The sequence below is a fragment of the Sprattus sprattus genome (genome assembly GCF_963457725.1).
Source record: "Sprattus sprattus genome assembly, chromosome: 1".
Classification (NCBI taxonomy): domain Eukaryota; kingdom Metazoa; phylum Chordata; class Actinopteri; order Clupeiformes; family Clupeidae; genus Sprattus; species Sprattus sprattus.
Window position 1 is genome coordinate 46123959 of NC_137920.1, and position 24708 is coordinate 46148666.

At 43.5% G+C, this 24708-nt stretch overlaps 1 protein-coding gene across 1 annotated transcript in view; it reads left to right on the plus strand.

Moving 5' to 3' along the window:
- The window catches only part of LOC308370025 (glycine receptor subunit alpha-4-like), a gene marked incomplete at both ends in the record, with an annotated part of 35284 nt that extends 12769 nt beyond the window's left edge, over positions 1-22515 (plus strand). The window contains 6 exons of the mRNA XM_080844584.1: positions 15631-15845; positions 17246-17410; positions 20519-20649; positions 21065-21206; positions 21716-21808; positions 22231-22515. Of these exons, the coding sequence (XP_080700710.1) occupies positions 15631-15845; positions 17246-17410; positions 20519-20649; positions 21065-21206; positions 21716-21808; positions 22231-22515 (1031 nt within the window). The remainder of the gene's footprint in view (positions 1-15630; positions 15846-17245; positions 17411-20518; positions 20650-21064; positions 21207-21715; positions 21809-22230) is intronic.
- Between the last annotated feature and the right edge of the window lie 2193 nt (positions 22516-24708).

A 24708-nucleotide genomic window follows, 5' to 3' on the forward strand; every position in this document is an offset into this window, starting at 1 on the left:
AGTTTGTCTCAACCCCACAGAAAAATAACACACAAGTATTAGTATATTAGAGTATCTCTGACTCTTTTTCTTTATCTCTTAAAGAGACTCCTTAAAATCCAAAATCTTGTTTCCACATATGTCTGTGCATTACACAGTCAGCATTTCCTTGTATTGCCATATGTTTCATGTCCCCTTCTAACTGGGATATGTCATCATTTTTAGATCCTTTGTTTCCCATTTTCTCTTATTGTTAAAATCCGGCTAGACAGGTATGTCTCTATACGTTTCAGACTATATCCTTCTTTATAGCCCTTTTTTTATTTTTTAACAATGCACTCAGAGTCCTTCCAGGGGACCCCAACAGGAAAACATAAGGTGAAAAGTGTGTTCCCTTCATCAAAGGCGAACAGGAATGTATACAGAAATATCCGGATAAAATAGGCCTAGAAGGTTTTCAAGTTCAGATAAAGCGCTATCCTTTACATGGGTGCCTACACGAGGCAACCGCATGAGGCAACAGGTCTCTTTACTTTACATATAGCCTCAACGTTTTGAAAATGAACGGTTCCCTTCCTTCTTGTCTTTATGGATAGGTGAACAGGGCTTATATAACCTTAGCGCGCGCTAGCCTTTTCTTTGGCAACAGGTGTCTTCACTTTACATATAGCCTTTAGCATTACAAAAACGAATGCTACCCTTCCTTCTTTCCGTTCCTTCTACTCTTGTGGTTGACAGAAAGGTGATGGGAAGGTGAACAGTGCTTATAACCTTAGCGCTCCAAAACATGAAAAACACACACAGGAGTCTCTTTAACTCTAGCAATTAATTCAACACACGAGGCAAACAGGAAAAAGTCCTTGACTCTCTTCCCCTGCCACTCCGCGGCAAACATGCAAAAAGTTATTTTCAACCCCACTTCAAGACAAGTGTACGCAAAACCGAAACAACCAAGAACCAAATACTATCGTACACTTACATAAAACAACCAATATACTCACAGACAGCTCGGAGTCCACCCCCTATAGTCAAATTCAATTCCTTCACTCTCGGCTCTCCTTGCTGGCAGGCCCTGGCCTCCTTCCAATTCGTGTTCGAGGTCTTTAGAAAAACAGAGTCTCGTATTCCTCCGTACGGTTCAGGTCCTGATGATTAGCCCAGCAAGGAGAGTCGAAGAGGTTGTTGGAATCCCGGACGAGCCCCCAATTATGATAGGTGAAAAAGCACCCTAGTTAGTTCAGGACTCCGGAGCTGCATGAAAGTATATTTATTAGACAGACAAACAACAACAATTGCAATTGGGCTCCCCTCCCAGCCGAGGCTGACAGTGAAGCCCTGATAAACTCTTCGCACAAAGTCTATATAGTCAGAAGTTTAGCTTTGAGCAGGGATGATCACGTGGTGGATTTCTCACGTCCGAGGCTCCCTGTCTTGCAAGGATGGCAGTTTTGCACAAGGTCGGAAGAAGCAGAGTTCCCTTCTTATCTCCTCTGGTCTAAACATGCTCTTGTTCATATGCAGACTTTGTGGCACCTAATATTCTAGTTACACACACACAGAGAAAAGCCATGCTCCTGCTTTCATAAGCACATAATTCATACAAGGAATATATTAATACAACTCACTTGATTATTATATTCTTAAGTCATTAACAGTGTTTGGAAATAATCTCTATCAAATACATTTTTTCAGTGAGTGATAAGCCAGATCAAAGAGGTATGTCTTGAGTGTATGTTTAAATGTATCAACCGTTGAGGCTTCCCGGTTAGAACATGGAGTGAGTGGACGTGTTTCTGTCAGGGGCTCTTCTCAGGGATGAGACCTGAGTTGCTGGATTTGGGGAACCAGCGCTTAACCCAGTGGGCTACAGACAGGACCCAGTTGCAGGATGTCGTCTTGAGCTTAGCTTCTTTTTATTTTCAAAAACACAAAAGATTTCTCGACAGGAGAAACTACAAAAACGCAGAAAATCAAGAACAGGGCAAAAGGCCATAAACTAAATACTACTAATGTGCTTGAGAGCACTACAAAACAATGTGCTTGAGAGCACGACAAAACTATGGCGCTTGAGAGCACTTCTCTCAACCATGGGGAACAAAGACAATACAACGACCAGCCACAGAGCAGGGAAACTAACCAGGTATTTAAAGGTGAGGGCACATAGTTAGAGGAGGGCACACAATGGGAAACAGGTGAGGGCACACAATTGGGAACAGGTGAGGGCACATAACGAGAAACAAAGGCACATGTGAACACAACCATAAATTAAAATGTCCTTTTGGCCACTAGATGCCGTCAATGTGCCAAATTACGGCAATCGCCGCCCAAAGTCCTGACAGAACCCCCCCTCTAAGGGTCGGCTTCCAGACGACCCAAAGAAAACTCAAAAAGTCCATACCGGGTGGGTGGAGGGGGTCCACGGTAAGGAGCCAGGACGGCGGGGACTCAGCAGGGTCAGAGTGTCTGGTGGGCGGCCGGGCGGGCGGCCAAGCAAGGGCAAAGTGTCTGGTGGGCGGCCGTGCGGGCGTCCACATCGAGGCAGTGTGTCTGGTGGGCGGCCGTGCGGGCGTCCACATCGAGGCAGTGTGTCTGGTGGACGGCCGGGCGGGCCACCAAGCAGGGGCAAAGTGTCTGGTGGCCGGCCGGGCGGATGGCCACACCGAGGCAGAGTCTTGTCAGGTGGACGACCAGGACGAGGCAAACGGTCTGGCAGGCGACTGGAAGCCTTGATGGAGCTGAGGAGACCAAGATGCCCCTCCTTGGCCGGGAACTGGAAGACCCCGTCAGAGGATGAGGTCAGGGTTGTAGCACCTGCGGTGGCTGGGGTTGCAGGACCAGTGGCTGAGGTTGCAGGACCAGTGGCTGGGGTTGACTCGGCACCGGGACAGCCAGGTTCACTGGAGCTGGCAGCACTGGATACTGGGACAGTGGAACCTAGGACAGAGGAGACGGGGGCAAGAATGCCTGGTTCGCTCGGGGTGGCAGCATTCGAGCTGCCTGGTTCGCTCGGGCTGGCAGCAGTCGGACTGCCAGGTTCGCCCAGGCACATATTCACAGAAGCACACACTTTAACACTCACACACACACACACGTGCATACATACACGTACACACAACTGTAAGACACAGAAAAAGATGCACACAGACACAGCCACACACACACACGCACACACGCACACACGCATGCACACTCTGTCAGGGCTTTTCTCGGGGATTGAACCCGAGTAGCTGGGGCTGGCGGCATCGGGGCTGCCTTCTTCGCCGGGGCTGGCGGCATCGGCTCTGCCTTCTTCGCCGGGGCTGGCGGCATCGGGGCTGCCTTCTTCGCCGGGGCTGGCGGTCTCCAGGACTGCTGCATCCAGGCTGGGTGCCTCTGGAACTGCAGCAGCTGGGGAGCCTGGGTCACTCAGGCTAGGGGTCTCCAGGACTGCTGCATCCAGGCTGGGTGCCTCTGGAACTGCAGCAGCTGGGGAGCCTGGTTCACTCAGGCTAGGGGTCTCCAGGACTGCTGCATCCAGGCTGGGTGCCTCTGGAACTGCAGCAGCTGGGGAGCCTGGTTCACTCAGGCTAGGGGTCTCCAGGACTGCTGCATCCAGGCTGGGTGCCTCTGGAACGGCAGCAGCTGGGGGCCCTGGTTCACTCAGGCTGGGGGCTTCTGGGCTTGCGACCTCCGGGCTGGCGACCACCGGAACCATAGGAGCAGGGAGGTCGGGGACCGGAAGGGACCAGATATCCAGAGGAACTGCAGTACTCTGTGGAGCAGGGGTACGCCGGGGTGCTGGAACTGGAGCCCGGCGAGGGACAGGCACTGGCACAGGGAAACGCCGGGGTGCTTGCACAGGGAAACGCCGGGGTGCTGGCACAGGGAAACGCCGGGGTGCTGGCACAGGGAAACGCCGGGGTGCTGGCACAGGGAAACGCCGGGGTGCTGGCACTGGTGAGGGGGTTCCAGGAGGTGCCGGGAAGGAACAGGTTGCAGCGGGAACAAGGGAAGCAGCGGCTGTCGTCAAGTGAGCAGGAGTAGAGGCAGCGTCTCTCTTCAGAGTAGCCCTAATTTGCTCCAGTCCTGACATCCTCTGAAGGTAACGAGCAATGTCCTCCCGCTGGCGAGCGGGATCCCGCTGCTGGAGGATATCTTCCCGCTCCTGCTCCAAGACCTTCTCGCCATGAAGCAGTATCCCCAGTAGCGTCTCTCTCATCTGCTTCAACCATCGCTGTTGGACAACATCTGCTGGGTCCATGATGGTCTCTGGTCGTTCTGTCAGGGGCTCTTCTCTGGGATGAGACCTGAGTTGCTGGATTTGGGGAACCAGCGCTTAACCCAGTGGGCTACAGACAGGACCCAGTTGCAGGATGTCGTCTTGAGCTTAGCTTCTTTTTATTTTCAAAAACACAAAAGATTTCTCGACAGGAGAAACTACAAAAACGCAGAAAATCAAGAACAGGGCAAAAGGCCATAAACTAAATACTACTAATGTGCTTGAGAGCACTACAAAACAATGTGCTTGAGAGCACGACAAAACTATGGCGCTTGAGAGCACTTCTCTCAACCATGGGGAACAAAGACAATACAACGACCAGCCACAGAGCAGGGAAACTAACCAGGTATTTAAAGGTGAGGGCACATAGTTAGAGGAGGGCACACAATGGGAAACAGGTGAGGGCACACAATTGGGAACAGGTGAGGGCACATAACGAGAAACAAAGGCACATGTGAACACAACCATAAATTAAAATGTCCTTTTGGCCACTAGATGCCGTCAATGTGCCAAATTACGGCAATCGCCGCCCAAAGTCCTGACAGTTTGAGTGTGGCTCCCGTTTATATTTTAAATACTTGTTCCACCTTCATTATTAACATATGCTTGCAGTTATCTGTATGTTGACTAAACCTTTTACACAACTTTGTTCATAGCTAGATACCGATATGACAAGCAAAACAAACCGTAGAAATAATAAAGCAACTGAAAAAGACGATCCTTCAACCAGAACTGAAAACATGGCTACGGCCTCGGTGCCTGATGCACTACCAGAAGACCTTGAGAAACTTCGTTCGGTTCTCCTCACTGATATGACTCAAGCAGTGCATTCTGCGCTTAAAAATGCGCTTGAAACCGCGTTGACCCCAGTGAACAACACACTTGAGCAAGTAAAGTCTTACTACGAATCACACGACAAACGCATTCGTGGGGTTGAAGATAACTTAAGTGAATACAGTGACCGTTTGGTGAGTGTTGAGACTACCATAGCAACATTGCAGGGGGAGAATACGCTGTTGAAACGGAAATTAGATGACCTGGAGAATCGGTCGCGGAGATCCAACCTGAGAGTGGTCAGCATCCCTGAAAATATGGAAGGTTCAGACCCTGTTAAATTCATGGCCGAATTTTTTAATGAGGTACTAGGCGCAGATTTCTTCACGGGACCTCTCCTGCTTTCCCGTGCACACCGAATTGGAGCTAAACCAACCGATGAAGGCCGGCGATCGAGACCAAGAGTATTCCTGGTCCACTTCCACTACTTTCAAGACAAACATCGCGTCAGCAGACAGAGGCAGGAGTTAGTCTTCCGTGGAAGTCGTGTGTTTTTCCATGAAGATTTCAGTGCCGAGCTTGGGAGAAAACGATCAGCGTTCAGGGATGTTAAATCTCTGCTCTACGAGAAAGGGATCAGGTTTGGCTTATTGTACCCTGCCCGGCTCCAGGTCACCTATGAAGGTAAAAGACACTTCTTTGACTCACCAGAGGCGGCCAAAGAGTTTTACGATTCACACTGGGGTAAACAAGGAGATGTTGAATGACTTTAAGTCTTAACAGATAACAAATACAGATACTTTCACGTAGCCCACTGCTGGCACTGTTGATGTTGGTTTAGCCTACTTTATTGAGGTAACCTGTTGATTTTTTTTTTCTTTGATTGCTGCATTGCTGCATTTAATTAAGCCTACTTTACAGTCTTTAATAAGACTGAGTATCCTTTCAATCAGCAGATGAGAATGTTTTTTTATTTATTGTACATGCTCAACTGATGTTTTCTGTAGCTAAGCGGGCTGTGCTTTGAAGGTGATGAGAATGTTCTAGGAAGGGAGCCACCCTCGATCAAAACGTTAGTTTTAGTTTTAAAGGAAATGATTTTGGAAGTTTCTAGTTTTGTAATACCTGCGATCGTCTTCAATTGGGGAAGTAGATCTAGGTTTGGGGGGGTATATGTTATTAATGGGTGTTCTGGGGAATCACCATGGCAGCTTACCTTAAATGGTCGTTTTTGTTTTGTTTTTCTCAGTATGTGTTCTCAAATACAGCGTATGCTTACATTGTTTATAATTGCTTGCCCTATATGTCTGTTATTGTTGCCAACATGATGAACGCTGATGAAGGCCATCCTGTGAGGTTTATATCTTGGAATGTCAAGGGGCTTAATGGTCCTGTTAAAAGAGCTAAAATTTTTTCTCATTTAAAACAATTAAAACCAGATATATTACTTTTACAAGAAACACATCTCAGATTGGAAGATCATAATAGACTCCGTACAAATTGGATTAGTCAGATCTTTCATTCTAAATTTACTAGCAGGTCCAGAGGTGTGGCTATATTGGTTTCCAAAAATACTCAATTTTCTCCCTCTAGTGTAATCAGTGACCCCAATGGCCGTTTTCTCATAGTTTCCGGTTCCCTTTTTCAGAAGCCTGTTGTACTTGTGAATGTTTATGCCCCTAACTGGGACGATGTTCATTTTGCAAATAAGATATTGTCACTTATACCCAATCTAAATACACACCAGCTAATTTCTCAGGAGACTTGAACTGTGCTATTGACCCATTGCTGGATAGGTCCAATCCCAAGAAAATATCTTCCGGTATGGCCAAATCTTTTTCACTTTTCATGCAACAGAGTGGTTTGTGGATCCTTGGAGAATTGTGAATCCACTCAGTAAACAATTCTCTTTTTTCCCCCATGTCCATCGTTCCTTTTCCCGTCTAGACTATTTCTTTATAGATAACTCCTTTATTTCAATGATCAAACGGATTGAATACACCGCTATAGTTATATCTGATCACTCACCTGTGTTGTTGGATCTGAGCTTTCCTTTAAACATTAGAGAGCGACCTCCATGGAGATTTGACCCACTTCTGCTATCAAGTGAGGAATTTTGTAGTTTTATCTCAACTAACATAAATACATTCTTGACGATTAATGAAACTGATTCTGTTTCATATTCTGTGTTGTGGGAAACCCTGAAAGCGTACTTACGAGGTCTCATAATCTCCTATAGTTCATTTGCCAGTAGGGAACGTAAGAAGGAAATGCAATCTCTAGAGCAGTCCATTTTAGAACTGGACAAGAAATATTCAGAGACTCCCTCTGCTAAATTATATAAGGAGCGGGCTGATTTGCAGGCGAAATTTAATTATCTCTCTACCAGACAGTCAGAGCAACTCATTCTTAAGACACGTGGTCTCTACTTTGAATATGGTGATAAATCAAGCCGGTTAATGGCTCATCAATTGAAACGTCAAGCCGCTTCTCGACTTATACCCCTGATAAAAGATACCCACCAAAACACCACAAACAAGCCAAAAGAAATTAATAATATTTTTAAAGACTTTTACTATTCTCTTTACACTTCTGAATTTCCCTCTGATACAACAGATATGGAGCACTTCTTAGATAGTTTGGAAATACCAACTGTGGACTCTGAGGCATCAAAGGTTTTAGATCAAGCTCTTACACAGGATGAGCTTAAAAGTGCCATCATGGCAATGCAGAGTAATAAATCCCCAGGACCTGATGGGTACCCTACAAATTTCTACAAGAAATTCAAAGAGGAGCTCACACCAATCCTTCTAAAAATGTTTCAAGAATCCTTGAAAAATGGTACTCTACCCCCCACCCTTTCACAGGCGTCTATCTCCCTTCTTCTTAAAAAAGACAAGGATCCAACCCAGTGTGGATCCTACCGCCCCATCTCTCTTTTGAACGTAGATGTTAAAATATTGGCAAAATTATTAACATGCCGTTTAGAGCGCCTCCTCCCTCAAATAATTTCAGATGACCAAACAGGTTTTATTAAAAACCGCCATTCCTTCTCTAATATTCGACGGCTGGCTGCTATAGTTTATTCGCCCAGGGCTTCTCCGTGTCCAGAGGTAGTTATTTCTCTGGACGCAGAGAAGGCATTTGACAGAGTGGAATGGTCTTATTTATTTGATGTTTTGAAGAGATTTGGATTTGGTAAAATATTTGTGCAGTGGGTAAAGCTCTTATACCATTCACCTTTAGCAAGCATACAAACAAACTATTGTAGATCTGCCTATTTTCCACTAACTCGTGGCACCCGCCAGGGTTGCCCACTGTCCCCCCTTCTTTTCGCCATTGCAATTGAGCCACTCTCTATCGCACTTAAATCAACATCTTTATTTCAAGGCATTAAGAGGGGAGAAATGGAACACCGTGTATCTTTATATGCAGATGACCTCCTGCTCTATATTAATGATCCTATGGCTAGTGGTCCCAGAATTGTGTCGCTTTTAAATCAGTTTGGAGCTTTTTCTGGTTATAAATTAAATTTTCAAAAAAGCATATGCTTCCCTATTAACAACTCAGCTCTACATATTCAAACTGGATCATTTCCCTTTCCCATATCTGAAGATGGTTTCAAATATCTAGGTATACACATTACTCGCTCCTTCTCCTCTCTGTCTGAAGCTAACTATGGCCCCCTAGTCAATCAAATGAAGGCTGACTTTGAAAGATGGCGCAGTCTGCCACTTACCATGGCAGGAAAAATACAATCTGTAAAGATGACAATACTTCCCAGATTTCTTTATTTATTCCAATGCCTGCCAGTCTTTATACCCAAGTCATTTTTTAAATCCGTCAACCAATCCATAACATCGTTTATTTGGGGGAATAAAATTCCGAGAGTTAAGAAGTCCATTCTCCAAAGAGATCGTGAGGTGGGGGGATTGGGCCTTCCAAGCTTTATCCATTATTATTGGGCATCCAACATACAAAAGATATTATTTTGGCTCCATCAATCAGATACAAACTGGTGTCTACTTGAGGCTCAGTTTTGTCGTTCCACATCTCTCCAAGCTTTAGTGTATTCCTCCTTGCCAGTACGGCTCTCTAAATTTATAAACAATCCTGTTGTATTGTCAACTCTCAAAATTTTTAATCAATTTCGCTGTCACTATAAGCTAACATCAGCATCCGTTCTGGGCCCGATTAATAAGAACCATCTTTTCCCTCCCTCTACACTTGACTCAACGTTTAAACAATGGAGTTTGAACGGTCTCATATACATCAAAGACCTATATACAGATAACATATTGGACAGTTTTGAAAATTTGTGTAAACGATATAACCTTCCGCGCAGTTCTTTTTTTAAGTATCTACAGGTTCGCCACTTTGTTAAGAGTGCATTTGTTAATTTTCCCGATCTCCCAGCCGTCACAGTGCTGGACAAACTTACTCTCACCTTTGTGAATAAAGGTCTAATCTCTCTACTTTATTCTCAGTTGATGTCTCTTGAAGATCAAAGCTTAAACAAATATAAAAGTAGGTGGGAAGATGAGCTTGGTATAGATCTGCCGGAGGAATATTGGGTAAAGGCACTGAAAAGAGTCAATTTTTCATCATCATGTGCCAGACTGGGGCTTATTCAATTCAAGGTTTTACATAGAGTTCATTTAAGCAAGGCAAGGCTTGCCAGCATATACCCAGAGACGGACGCTAGCTGCGATAAATGTTCTTTTTCTCCAGCCAACCTAGTCCATTCTTTCTGGTCTTGTCCCCAACTTTCAGGTTACTGGGCAATAGTTTTTAAAACCCTTAGCGAGGCTCTTGGAGTGATGCTGGAACCCTGTCCACTTATAGCAATATTTGGTGTAGCGGATGAAACCCTGGGTTTAAATGCAAACCAGTCAGACATCATTGCATTCACCTCACTTTTGGCCCGTCGAAGAATTTTGTTAGTTTGGAAATCTTCTACTTCCCCATCAGCTTCGGTCTGGCTGGAAGATGTAATGTTTTTTCTAAAGTTGGAGAAGATAAAATTTACACTCAGAGGGTCTGTGGAAAGGTTCTATTTGAAATGGGAACCGTTTTTGTCGTACTTTGAAAGTTTGAAAGAGTTGCCCACTGGGTGAGTGTCCCTAATTGTAACTGAGACCCTCCCCCCTCTCCATCTTTTCCTAGATGTTTATTTTTCTATCTATTCATTGCCTATTTATTTATCGCTTATTTTCTTTTCCTATTGATATTTGATCGCCTCACAGAATGGTCAACACATTGCAAGTATTTACTATATTTGAGCCAATAACGGTGTTATGGACATATGAGGGCCTATGTTTTGAATAATATTGATGCATAACTGTAAGAATGTACATTCATGACTGAGAACTGTTTTAGTTTTGTTTTTGTCTTTATTAACATACTAACTGCCAAGAGGTGATTGGGGAGGGTGGGTGAGGGTAATTTTGTTCGTGTTTAAAAAATGAATGAAAACATGGAGGAAAATTGCTTGAGATACTGCTTGAGATAACCTGTATTGTGCAATTCCTTCAATAAATAAATGATAAAAAAAAAAAAAATGTATCAACCGTTTCAGCCATTCTTAGGTATTCTGGCAGAGTATTCCAAATGCTGGGGGCATAGAAGCTAAAAGCTGCTCTCCCATGTCTCTTAATCCTGGCTTTTGGTACTATTAGGAGATCAGTGCCGGAGGACCTCAGGGTTCTACTGGGTGTGTACCTTGAGAGCATGTCTGTAATATATTCAGGTGCTTGACTATGGAGTGATTTATAAACTAGTAGGAGAATCTTGAAATCTATTCTAGAACTAACAGGTAACCAGTGCAGGGATTTTAATACTGGTGTGATGTGCGCTCTCCGTCTTGTTTTAGTGAGGACTCGCGCTGCTGCATTCTGTATTGTTTGTAGTTGACTAATGGCTTTTTTTGGTAGACCAGACAAAAGAGAGTTACAGTAGTCTAGCCTGCTTGTGATAAACGCGTGCATCAGTCTTTCGGTGTCAGCCTGAGCGAGAAACGGTTGCACCTTAGCAATGTTTCTTAAGTGATAAAAAGATGTTTTAATTATATTTTTGATGTGGGTTTCAAAATTGAGATCTGAGTCTAATATGACACCTAGGTTTCTGGCTTGGTGCTTGGTGTTAAGTGCTAGTGTTTTTAAATGTGCAGATAGTTTGTCTCTTTCATTTCTTTCACCAATGACTAATACCTCTGTTTTATGTTGGTTGAGCTGGAGAAAGTTTTGTGACATCCATACATTTAAGTAAAGTATTCCCTGCCTGTTAGATAGGTCCTAAACCAGTTTAGGACTGGACCAGCGAGGCCAACCCAATTTTCAAGTCTGTCAATAAGGATATCATGATCAACAGTATCAAAGGCTGCACTAAGATCAAGAAGGGCCAGGACAGATAGCTTTTTGGAGTCAGCATTAATCCTGAGATAATTTACAACCTTGACTAATGCCGTTTCTGTGCTATGATAGGATCGAAAACCAGATTGAAAAGTGTCAAAGACACAATTAGCATCTAGGAAAATATTTAACTGTTTAAAGACAATTTTTTCTAGGATTTTGCAAAGAAAAGGAAGGTTGGAGATTGGTCTATAATTGTTTAGAACAGAAGAGTCTAAACTGCTTTTTTTCAACAGTGGTCTCACCAGGGCAGTTTTAAGTTCTGATGGGAAAACACCTGTAAGCAAGGAACAGTTAATAATGGCTAGAATGTCCTTAGACACAGAGTCAGAGATGGTCTTAAAAAATTTGGTGGGAATGGGATCAAGAGGGCATGTAGACGGCTTCATTTGTGACACTACTTTGTTCAGCGTTTCTATATCAGTCAGTGCTGGTACAGCATGGTGGAGGGGGATCGGAAAGCAAAACATTTGGAATTTCTTGAGCAATATTATTTCTAAAAAATATATCTCTGAAAAATGCTGCAAATTCCTCACATTTGGAGGTGGAAAAAAGACTATCATCTACTTTGGGTGCAGGGTTTATAAGGCTATCTATTGTTGAAAAGAGGACTCTGGAATTGTTAGAGCTTATAGATATCAACTTAGAGAAATGATCCTTCCTAGCATTTCTTATTGCTTTATTAAAAACTGAGAGTTGATCCTTAAAAATATCAAGGTGGACCTGTAGCTTGGTCTTTCTCCATGCACGCTCAGACCTTCTGCAGGATCTCTTGTGTTTAATAATTTCCTCATTTCTCCATGGAGCTTTTTGTTTGGCTAAAACCTTTTTTTGTTTCAATGGTGCTACAGAGTCAAGTGCTGTCCTTAATTTTGTATTTAGAGTAGTTACTAGATCATTAACACACGATGGCCCCGCCTCTGGCGTTTTTGTATTAGTTGTGTCTTGTCTAGTTATCATTATTTTGAAATTTTCAGCTGCTGCAGAGTTAAGATAGCGTTTCTTAAAGGTGCATTAAGGATTAATAGCTATTCGCTAAAGGTATGCTAGCAGCTAAAACTAACGAAATCTCTTGAAATGTGCTGACTTTGACATTATGACAAACTAATTACTCAACGACTGTCCTTACACAGTCAAACATCAATCATGTGCAACACAAGACTAAGCAAGACGGCAAATAAGCTACTTACTAGATCGGCAGAAGGTAATCAAAGTCAGGTCGGCGGGCATCGGCAGGCAAAACTACAGAAGGCAGTTATATGCCTATCGACCCTGCTATGCCATTGGCACGGACGCAATTCTCCATATTAAAAGTCATTGTAGCGCCCCAATTTTTTTTAAGCTGTTATTTTAAGGTTAAACTGCTTATCCTAACCCTAATCCTGAAGCATAATTGTTGCATATTGTGCCTTTAATAAAACTTTCTGCACTATTTTTAACTTTAAGTACCAGTGCTGTAAAGAAAATACAAAAGTGGTCAGAAAGAGCAAGGTCACAGATAGACGATATAACAGTCGTAAGACCTTCGTAATAACTAGATCAAGGGTGTGGCCACGGTTGTGAGTGGGTTCAGTGATGTGTTGGGTAAAGTCCATGGAATTTAAGAGATTCATAAAATCCAGGGCCTTTGAGTCGTTCCCATTATCAATATGTATGTTAAAATCACCAGTGATAATAATCTTATCGTAGTTTGTGTGGATAATGGAGAGTAGTTCTGAAAAGTCTGTTAGAAAAGTGGGACATTGCTTGGGTGGCCTATACACAGTTACTGACAGAACAGGAGGCTGACACTTAAGAACTATGGCATGATATTCAAATGAGGCAAACTCATCGAAGGAGATGCTCAGGGCATCCGTGGCTATGGTGGCTGTCCCGCCCCCTTTTTTACCATTTCTAATGGACTGAAAAAAGCTATAATTGGGAGGGGACGCTTCAATAAGAGCTGCAGACCCATTTATGTTTAGCCAGGTTTCTGTTAAAAACATACAGTCTAATTTACGTTCACATATAAGATCATTAATGAGAAATGTTTTGCCTGATAGTGACCTAATATTTAGTATTGCCATTGAAATATTTTCTGGATATAGTGGAGGAAGGAGGAATATGCCGGGGAATAGATAGAATATTTGCTGGGCTTTTATTTTTACTATTGTAACTGTGGCCTTTGTTTTTAATTAGGCGTCGAGTAGAGATTAAAACTGGAATAGGATTATAGGTGCATGCCATAAAATTATATGAAGCAGCCTGTTCTGAGGTAGTGGAATCATATAATGCTCTGTAGAAAACATTGACAGATTCAGAATCATTTTCATAGAAAGTGTTAGAGTTACTACCTGGGGGGCATGAGTCTGTGATGTTTTCTACAGGATGTCAGTTCCTTAGGGTGGTCCTCATGTTGTCTGACAGCACACTGGCCTCCGCTCCGGTTCGGGTGGAGGCCATCATGCTTCAGCAGGCTGGGCCTCTCCCAGAACAAGTCAAAGTTATTAACAAAGCTAGTGTCTGATGAGGCGCAGGTCGCTTGCAGCCAGGTGTGGAGGCCGAACAGTCTGGACCATCTCTCCACACCTCTCTGGTAGGTCGGGAGAGGCCCAGAGATGACGATCCGTCTTCCTGTGTCTGCGAGGGTGGTGAGGAGTGCTTTGAAGTCTGCCCTCAGGGCTTCTGACTGTCTTGCCCTGATGTTGTTTGTACCTACATGTACAACTATGGTGCTAACCTTGGTGTAGCCAGCAAGGATGCTGGGGAGTCTACGCTGAATGTCACGGACCCTGGCTCCGGGGAAGCAGTGGACCTTGCAGGGGCCGCTTGTCGAAGGGGGGATGTGGACATCTCGGACCATGGAGCTGCCGATGACCAGAGAGGTGGTTGTCACATCCAGCGGGAGAAGTCGTTGGGAGGATGATGACTGTGTTGAGGGCCCAGGATGGGGAGCAGGGCGGCGTGGGCGATGCTGGTGTTGCTCTGGAGCTGGTCTGCAGGGGCGTTTCGGGGCGGGCTGAGGAGGGGAGTCATCAGGCCCAGGAGGCTCCTCCTGATCCATCAGTGCAGTGTAGCGGTTCCTCAGTTGCAGGGGTGGGCCTGGCTCAGTGTGTCGTCCCGAGCGTCTTCCATCCCGCTTGCTTTTGCCTGTTGTTCTCCATGGCTGGTGAGGAGGTGAGTTCACAGGCAGGGTGGGCTGGGTCCCCATCAGTGTGTGTTCTGGGTTTGTGTGCATGCAGGGTGGAGAGGGATTGAGATGACCAGTGTGTGTGTGTGTGTGATGAGGACCCACGGAGATAATGGAGTCAATGAACTGCTCATCCAGCTTGATCTGGTAGAGCGTCGCTAACCTGACTTTGAGTTCTACTACCTGCTGGATGAGCAGGAGGCAGGAGTCGCATCCAGGTGCACCACTGACGGGAGGCATCGTGGTGATGTCAGATGGCAGGCAAAACTTGCGTTAATGTGTTTTATTTGCTATATGAGACATCATTCATCACTAAACACATTTAACCCAACTACAGCCAACAAGACATTAGCCATCACCCAACACATTTATACAACTACAGCCAGTATCAATATGATACATCAGTCATTACTAAAAACATTTAAACCAACTACAGCCAACAAGACATTAGCCATCACCCAACACATTTAAACAACTACAGCCAGTATCAAAACAAGACATCTGCCATCACCAAACACATTTATCAAACTACAGCCAATATCAACACAAGACATCCCCCATCACCAAACTCATTTATCCAACTACAGCCAGTATCAACACAAGACATCAGCTATCACCAAACACATTTATCCAACTACAGCCAGTATCAACACAAGACATCAGCCATCACCAAACACATTTATCCAACTACAGCCAGTATCAACACAAGACATCCGCCATCACCAAACACATTTAACCCAACTACAGCCAGCATCAACACAAGACATCAGCCATCAATAAACACATCTATCCAACTACACCCAGTATCAAAACAAGACATCCGACATTAATAAACACATTTCACCCAACAGCAGACTCAGACTCACAGCTTTGGTTATTAAAGGCATTCCCTCTTTAGGCACTTTTACTGTGTCTCTATACAGTAGGCCTATACAGTGTACTTTACACGTATTTAAGGTATCAGCTGAATGTCTCCATGCCATGTGAACTGCAGAGTAAGAGGTTGTTGATATCCCCTCATTCCCCGTCTGGGATTTCAGGTAAATTCACTTGCATTGAGGTGAAGTTTCACTTGGAGCGTCAGATGGGCTACTACCTGATCCAGATGTACATCCCCAGCCTGCTCACCGTCATCCTCTCCTGGGTCTCCTTTTGGATCAACATGGACGCCGCTCCCGCCAGAGTGGGTCTGGGCATCACCACGGTGCTCACCATGACAACGCAAAGTTCTGGCTCCAGGGCATCACTACCCAAGGTCGGAGAGAGGGCTTCAGTCTTTTTGATTGATTTATTTGCCAGTGTACAGGTGCTTTCCTGCCAAGCCACGTAACCAGCATTAAAACATTCAACTTCAGTCTCTAAAGTGTCCCTACAGGTGCAGTGTGGAGAATTAGGGTGATCTATTTCTTAGCCGATAAGTAATATAGTATTCTTAATTATGTTTTCATTAGTGTATAATCACATGTAACCAGCCTACGAATCATTGTGTTTTTATTTGGCTAGAATGAGCCCTTCATTTCCAGTGGGGGTGGGTCCTTTTTTATGGAGAACAGATAAACCAATTCTAGCTCTAGAAAGGGCCTTTTGCAATTTATGGCATTTAAAGGTCACTGTATAGGTTTTCATACATACTTGGAAAGGGATGGGGAATTCAGTTAGTCAGTTCAGCAACCTCAACACTAGATGCCAATACATCTTACACACTGTACCTTTAAGTTCAGCGCTTTGGGCTATGTCCATCAATGCTGGCTGTAGATCTTACACACTCTACCTTTAAGTTCAGCACTTTAGGCAATGTCCATCAATGCTGGCTGTAGATCTTACACACTCTGCCTTTAAGTTCAGCGCTTTGGGCTATTTCCATCAATGCTGGCTGTAGATCATACACACTGTACCTTTAAATTCAGTGCTTTGGGCTTTGTCCATCAATGCTGGCTGTAGCTCATAAAGGCCCCTGGTGTTGGCTGCTGGGTCAGAGAAGGCTGTCCCATTTGTGAGAGTGCTAGGAATACCCGGGGCATGCAGACCTCTTTTTTTTTTTTTACAGAATTGTGGGGGTTACATCTGTGTACCCATGGTCCAAAGTTCTTTTAATGCAAGGCACTGATTTATGATAAAAATGGTCAAATGTAAAAAAAAAAAATCTGACTTTTTGCCATTTAATCATAAAATAAGAAAACATAAATGTGAAGAATATATTATAATATCTTTAACTTGACCTTAAACTGGCATTCTATAAAAAGGATTTGAATCTTTTTTAGTCCATTTTATAGCTCATAAGCCTTTTCATTGTATCACAGATTTGCAAACTAAGGAAGCTCACTATAAAATAGGACACCAAATATTTAGTTTGAACAATGTATTGAATGTATAATCAGCTAAACATAAACCATGTCCACTTCCATGTCCACTGTCACCAGGGAAAAGGTATTCACAAATATTTGATGCAGCCCAAACCAAAAATAGAATGATAATTTAAATAAGTAATCATGTTGGTGCATAGTTAAATCTACGTGATGGTCGTGGTCATGACTGCATGAAGGAAGATAATTTATTTTTCCTGTATCTTTATTGTCTACATAACTGCAGTCTCTTAGGTCCAGTAGCTTTACAAGTTGTTCACATCTATCTGTCTGTTTGCTCTTGTCCTGCCAGGTTTCTTATGTGAAGGCCATAGACATTTGGATGGCAGTCTGCCTACTATTCGTGTTCGCTGCTCTGCTTGAGTACGCTGCCGTCAACTTTGTCTCTAGGCAACACAAGGAGTTCTTCCAACTCAGAAAGCTCAAGAAGCTTAGAGAGGAGCAGCGTCTCAGAGTGGTGAGTACATTTTTTAGAAAAGAGAAGAAAACAACTCACAACTCTCCTGCTCTCCTCTCTTCTCTGTTGTTGTGCGTCACCTGTTTTACGTGACACCAGTTAGGCAAGTGGAGCATGGCAGTGCAGTCTGTCTGGTCTCATAAACTGGTGCTGAGGAGGAGCAGTGACCTGAGAAGAATATGCCTCTCCGCTGCCTCTTCTCTCTCGCTCTCTCTCTCTCTCTCTCTCTCTTGCGCGCTTCTAAAGTCCTTGGCTGTTTATTTAAAGAAGTCACCATGCTAGCATCCTGTTCACTTTCTTTGCATTATTGTTCTCACTCTCTCAGTCTATCTGAATCTCTCTCTCTCTCTCTCTCATTGAAAGAGGCAAGGCAAGGTCGATGCCCATGCCCATGCAAAGTACATAGCCTAATAACAGTTAAATGGCCCATGTATCATGCAATAGGAACAGAGCCAACACACACATTGTCATGCATAATGGCCAACTTTTTCATGCATAATGTCAAAAAAAGGTTCCTGCATAACAAAAATATTCATGCATAATGGCAGTGTGAAAATGGGAAAGAGAGAGCAAAAGCGAAAAAGTGGGTCTCAAGTGCAAAGAACTTAAAAGCATAACCTGATAGACATTTTTTGCCAACTGGTTGTGCTCACTGTGCAGAAAATGTGACATGCTCTCCCTGCCTAGTGCAGAAGCATTGGCATCACTTCACTGCTGCGCTGGAGATAGCACACATGCTTGTGACGGGTTACTAATTGCTCAGTTAGATGTTTCGGATGCTTGCTGATTATTTTAGTGTGTCTCCCTTAGAAAAGAAGACTCAAAAAGCAACAAAAGGGTTGAAACAACTAGCGGGAGAAACGTAAAAATCAGCCGCTCCCCTCAGTCATCCTGGCTAATGCGGCTCCGCAGTAAAATAGAAGAACTACAAGCCATGTCCTAAAGGACATGAATGACTTCAGGACTGTCTCTGTTCTTGCATTCACTGAAACGTAGTTGAGTTCCTGCTCCAGAGCTCCATGGCCGGTGGCATAGTTGCAATCATCTCCTCACTCGAGCCCACTGCCCTCACTATAGACACTCAAGCCCAGTGACTCTCACCATAGACACTCAAGCCCAGTGAGTCCACTATAGACACTCAAGTCCAGTGACTCTCACCATAGACACTCAAGCCCAGTGACTCTGCCCTCACCATAGACACTCAAGCTCAGTGACTCTGCCCTCACCATAGACACTCAAGCCCAGTGAGTCTGCCCTCACCATAAACACTCAAGCCCAGTGACTCTGCTCTCACCATAGACACTCAAGCCCAGTGAGTCTGCCCTCACCATAGACACTCAAGCTCAGTAAGTCTGCCCTCACTAAAGACACTCAAGCCCAGTGAGTCTGCCCTCACCATAGACACTCAAGCCCAGTGAGTCCACCATAGACACTCAAGCCCAGTGACATTGCCCTCACCATATACACTCAAGCCCAGTGACTCTGCCCTCACCATAGACACTCAAGCCCAGTGACTATGCCCTCACCATAGATACTCAAGGCCAGTGAGTCTGCCCTCACCATAGACACTCAAGCCCAGTGATTCTGCCCTCACTATAGACACTCAAGCCCAGTGACTCTGCCCTCACTATAGGCACTCAAGCCCAGTGACTCTGCCCTTTTACATGGGGTAGCAAGTTGAAATTCAAGGGTGGCATATCACACACACACACACACACATGCCTGGTGTCTATATGTATTTAAAGTCCAGATAGTGAAAACAGACAACAGCAATGTGTTGCCAAGTCTAAATATTGTCACAAAAAGCCTTTTCTTGAAAAAAAGTCCTGATGTTCTGACCTTTTCACTTCATTTTTGGGCCCTGAAACTGCAATATTACTAGTGGTTTAGTTTTAAAGAGGATCCGATATCTGAACAGTGCCATCAGTTTGATTTACAACTGATTTAGTGCTTACTGGCATTTGGATGGTAAGTTAAATAGGCTATGGTGTAATGGAGCCCATTAGATGTGTGTTAACACTAACATTTAGTTTTTTTTTTCCAAGTCCAAATTTGATTTCTCTAACGAAAGAAAATAAAAGAAAACTGCATTCGGAACCCACAGCACTAAATGTAATTTTGACATATTTCCCTTCATAATGACAAATACTTTTCTTAATGGCCAATTTAATTTCTAATGGCTTGTTCTGTATGTATTAGGTTATCACATACAAAATAATTTATACCAAAGCTAGACTAACTAGCTAGCGAAAGATAGGATTGACAAAAGAATGCACACTTTTTACTGTTACTGAGTTTACTGTAGGCTACATGACGGAGTACCTTAAAAACAGCCAGAAAAAGTATTTTTGTGAGAAAACGGTTAGTGGTATCTAAAATGTGATTCGGAATAGCTTAACAGTTAGGTTACATACGTAATGAAAATAAAAACTGAGAAAAAAACTGCCATAACATTTTCTATCAGTCCACCTTACTGTACTAAAGACGTTAGTAAGACGTTGGTTAGCTAAGCTTAATGTGGTAACTTCAAGGCTAGTTCGCACAAGCAAGCTGTAAAGCGAGCTAGCTACTGTATGCTGCCGACTTTTGCAAGCTAGCAATTCAATAAACGATTGAAATTACAACGGAACTGTCTATCACATATGATATTACATTTTCTTTATTCACGATTTAGCTATGGTACATTCTTTCAGCACTGCAAGCCTACAGTAGGCTTGTCTCTAGTTTGTTTTTGGCTTCTCAAATGCTTTCAAACCGTTTATTTCCTCACTGGAATGGAGCGGGAGATGGGCAACTGTCGGGGGAGAAGACATATTTTGGTCAAAGCGGACAAAGCGGGAGGGGGAACTTAAAGATTTTAGAACAAGTTACCAAAGAGATCAACAGCTTAAGTAGCAGAAATATTATACCATTCAATAAATGTAGAGTATATTATAGGAGACACTTCTGACAACCTGGAGGGCAAGTGGGGTGGCAAGCAATTTTCTTAGGGTGGCAGCTGCCACCCCTTGCCACCCCGGTGGTTTCGCCACTGCCATAGACACTCAAGCCCAGTAAGTCTGCCCTCACCATAGGCACTCAAGCCCAGTGAGTCTGCCCTCACCATAGACACTTAAGCCCAGCGACTCTGCCCTCACCATAGGCACAGAGGATGTGGTGAGCGCTCCAGAGCTCCATGGCCGGTGGCATATTTCCCCAGCTGTGGGAACACTCGATAATTATTCCCATTCCAAGGAAGGGTACCATCAAGGCCCTGCATGATATTGGATAATCATAAACCATATCATCAAGGTAATAGTCTCACAAATGGATCCACTCTAGTTTATATATCGCACAGGCAGAGGGGTTGATAATGATAAAGTATTTACTAAAGACACCATCCACAAGACTCTGGAATGTTCAAACACTGCAGACAGACTTCTGTTTGCAGACTTTTTCTCTGCTTCACCACACAGCAGCCACACGTTATTGCTAAGAAACTCTTCACTTGTTTCCAGCCAGATGGTGGACTTACTCTGTGGATAATGGACTTTTTTACCATCAGGTCACAGAGAGCACTAGTCAATTACACCTTCTCAAATATCCTACACACTTCAACTGGTTCTCCGCAGGGCTGTGTTCTTTCACCCTTGTTCACTACACTGATGCCTGCAGGTGCACCCAGCCAAACTGTCACTTGGTCAAGTTTGCTGACGACACAGTCCTTCTAGCTCTACTCTCAAGCCCCTCCCAGCACCTCGGCCCAGCTCTTCACCACTTGGTGGAGTGGTGTGATAACTCCTGTTCGGATCTGAATGTGAGCAAGCAAAATTACACATGTCCATCCCTAACCAAAGATGGACAGTTCACTTCACCTGGTCCCGCAAGCTGCCCACTGCTCCTGGGGGGCTCCTTGAGGAAGGGCAGTCCAGGATGGGAAAAAGCAGAAAATAAATTCACCACAACCTCAGGCCTGCGTGTGTGTGCCTGTGTCGCCTCCATATATGCACGTGTGTGTTCAAGGGTGTCGTGTGTACCATTAAAAACCTGATAAAGGTCTTAATTATCATGCATACCTGGTTCATGCAGCTTCTTATTCTGGAGAGTAAAACATGTTGCTTATGTGGTTGATGTTTCCACCTATTATCCTGAGGATGACAATATTTCTTCTTCTGTCTTTTATGTGAGTTGTGTGAGGATGGCATAAAAAGCTGTAGGACAGTATGATATATCTTCGTTGCTTTGTCTGCTAAATAAATTAATGATAACCCCATATACTGTAAATCTTGAGATGGGGATAAAAAGTTGTTCCCTCTTTTCGTACAGGCAGCAAACTCCAAAGCAAAGAGCAACAACGGCATGCAAGGAAACAACCCCTCCGACAAGGGGTGCCAGAAGCACTGCAGTGCCTGTGAACGGGTAAAACATGAACTTCGCTATACTCGACAGTAAAATTATTAAATAATTCATGAAATTAGTTCAATAAGAACTTTATGAATGTAATAGATTTGAAAGCACTACAGTGCAAGTGTACGCAATAGACAGTGAAATTAGCCAAAGAATTCATGAAATAAGTTCAATAAGAACTTTATGAATTAAATAGATTTGAAAGCAGTGCAGTGCAAGTGAACACAATAGACAGTGAAATTAGCCAAAGAATTCATGAAATTAGTTCAATAAGAACTTTATGAATGTAATAGATTTGAAAGCAGTACAGTGCAAGTGAACATAATAGAGCAATACAATTGCAACAAATATGGCTAAAAGAGTTTTTTCAGGTGTTTAAAAGATTATAAAAAAAGTTAAGAACTGAAGTTTGGGCTTTTTCTCTTTGTCAACAGGAGCTGCCGCTGGGTCCGGAGAACCAGCCCTTCTACCTCAGCGCCTTTGGCGAGGAGCCGTGCACGATCGGTGGCGATGGGCCCCTGTCAGAGACAGCGGCCATGTATGTAGACCTGCCACCTGGACACGCACTCGTCGAAATCCGCAGGCGTTTCATCGAGCGGGCCAAACGCATCGACACAATCTCCAGAGCCGTCTTTCCACTTAGCTTCTTGCTCTTCAACGTGCTCTACTGGTTCACGTATAAAGTGCTCCGTCATGAGGATTTTCATGCCTCTGGATGAACAGCATGTCAATAATACTGACTGGGTTTCAACTGGGTTTCAATTTGAGACTCCCTTTTTCAAGTATCCTTTGAACCATGGAAACTGACAAAATGATGAATAACACTGGCAATTAACCTGCTGATTCAATCTCTGGGCAACATCGACACTCAACAGTTGTGCTATGGACTCAGTACACTGTTAAATAAGGCGCAGCGCAACAAAAAAAAGCCTTTGAATTGACTCTTTTATGATTTAGTCTTGTATAGCCAGATGTACTGCATGGTTCAGAGACAACACTGGTGAAATGTGGACTAAATGGAGATGGCAACTACAGATACAAAGATAACGAAAGGAACTATAACAACACTTCAAAATGGTGTTACTTGAATGAAGATTGAAAGTCTCTGGCTGAAAGGGCAGGAAACTGTAGAAGTTAGAGGTGAGTCTTACAGGAGAAGCCTGTATGTGTCCTACTGTTAGCATTATCTTTCGATGCGTTTAAAGTTGGCAGTTTCAACACGTTGTCTCCTGGTTGTGAACTCTCATGTGTCAAAGGTCAAAGTCACAGCCTCACAAGACCAGCCCTGACTGGACTCACCTTGGTCATTATATTAAAGAGGACCTATCATGCTCATTTTAAATGTTCATCATTTTATTTTGTGGGTATCTTTAATAGATTTACATGCTTTATTTTTGTATTATTATTCAAAGTTATTATTATTCTCATACAGTACATCTCTATTCAGCCTCTGTTACAGCTCCTGTGTCTTTAAGCCCCCCCCCCCCCCCCCCCCCCCACACACACACACTCCTGACGCCCAGTGTGCTCTAATTGGTCAGGCATTATTAGGTGGGCAATAAGGATTGTGCTACAATATTGTGTCATCTTGTAACAAGGGAAAGGGACTGGAAATTCAATGAGGTGTTTCAGGCAGCTGAGAAAGGTGTCTTCTGTGGGAGAGAGTTATCCTGTGGCCACTGGCATTATGCAGATATGGTGATCTCCCCTGGCTAGAACATCAAGCTAGGACGACTTCACAGAACGAATTCTCAGGCGAAAAAGCCACTTTTTGGTGAACACTATGCTGAACTACTTTTAAGGAATATACAGGTACTCAGGCATTAAGATGTCTAATACATGTCTAATTCAATGTCTAATACATTTCACAAAGCATTTTTTTTATTTTTCATGCCTACTGATACCCTAGAGTAATTTATTACTTTCTTTTATATGAGAATACCTCCTCAAAATATATAAATACCTCCTCCTCTGCACCCTGCACATATGCCTGTAATGTCCTGAAGAAGACATCAAAAACCACTGGTCAATTCTAAGCACTGTCAATGGAGAAGGATTGGTTGAAGAATGGGGTGAGACTACCTCCTTTGGAAAATAGTGTTTCAAATAAATATCTAAATCAGTGGTTTTGTTTTAAAGGAGACATCCCTTTGTCATGTTTATTTTTAGCTTGAATGACACAATATACTAGGCATATTCTGATCATACCTCAGGAACATGAACATATTACCCACTTACAAATGATAGGGCATACTTATTTCATTGAGCTGTTCATACTTACAAATGATGGGGCATACTGTTTTCATTGAGCTATTCACATTTACAAATCATGGGGCATACTGTTTTCATTGAGCTTTTCATACTTACAAATGTTGGGGCATACATATTTCATTGAGCTATTCATTCTTCCAAATGATGAGGCTTACTGTTATCATTGAGCTATTCATACTTGGTGATAGTCAAGGCATTGGATTGGCAGGCCGAATGCTTCATCACAGGCTGAATTCATGTCATATCATTTCTATCATTAAACCGTTACAAGAGGTGGCCATGGTTACAAGAGGTTGCCTTTCCCCATTTCATCACATCATAGCTTGTTCCATAATATTTGCCCTGGTTAAATCTTGGTTCAAAAATGAACTACTTGAAAAGGGACTAAAGTTCCCAGGACGATTCCACACATATACATGATTCAGATTTACAACCTTCAGTAACAGTCATCTCTTGTTTACTAAAGTTCATTTTGACAGTCATCTTGTCAGGCATCTTGTGATAGACACCTCGTCCTGTACCACATTAGTGAAGCACAAATGTGGGCTCGAATTTTTATGTACAATGGATCTCAGAATGTATGTGGACTTCAGCACAGCCTTAATGCAGAAGCTATAAACAACACAATATTCAAGTTCAGC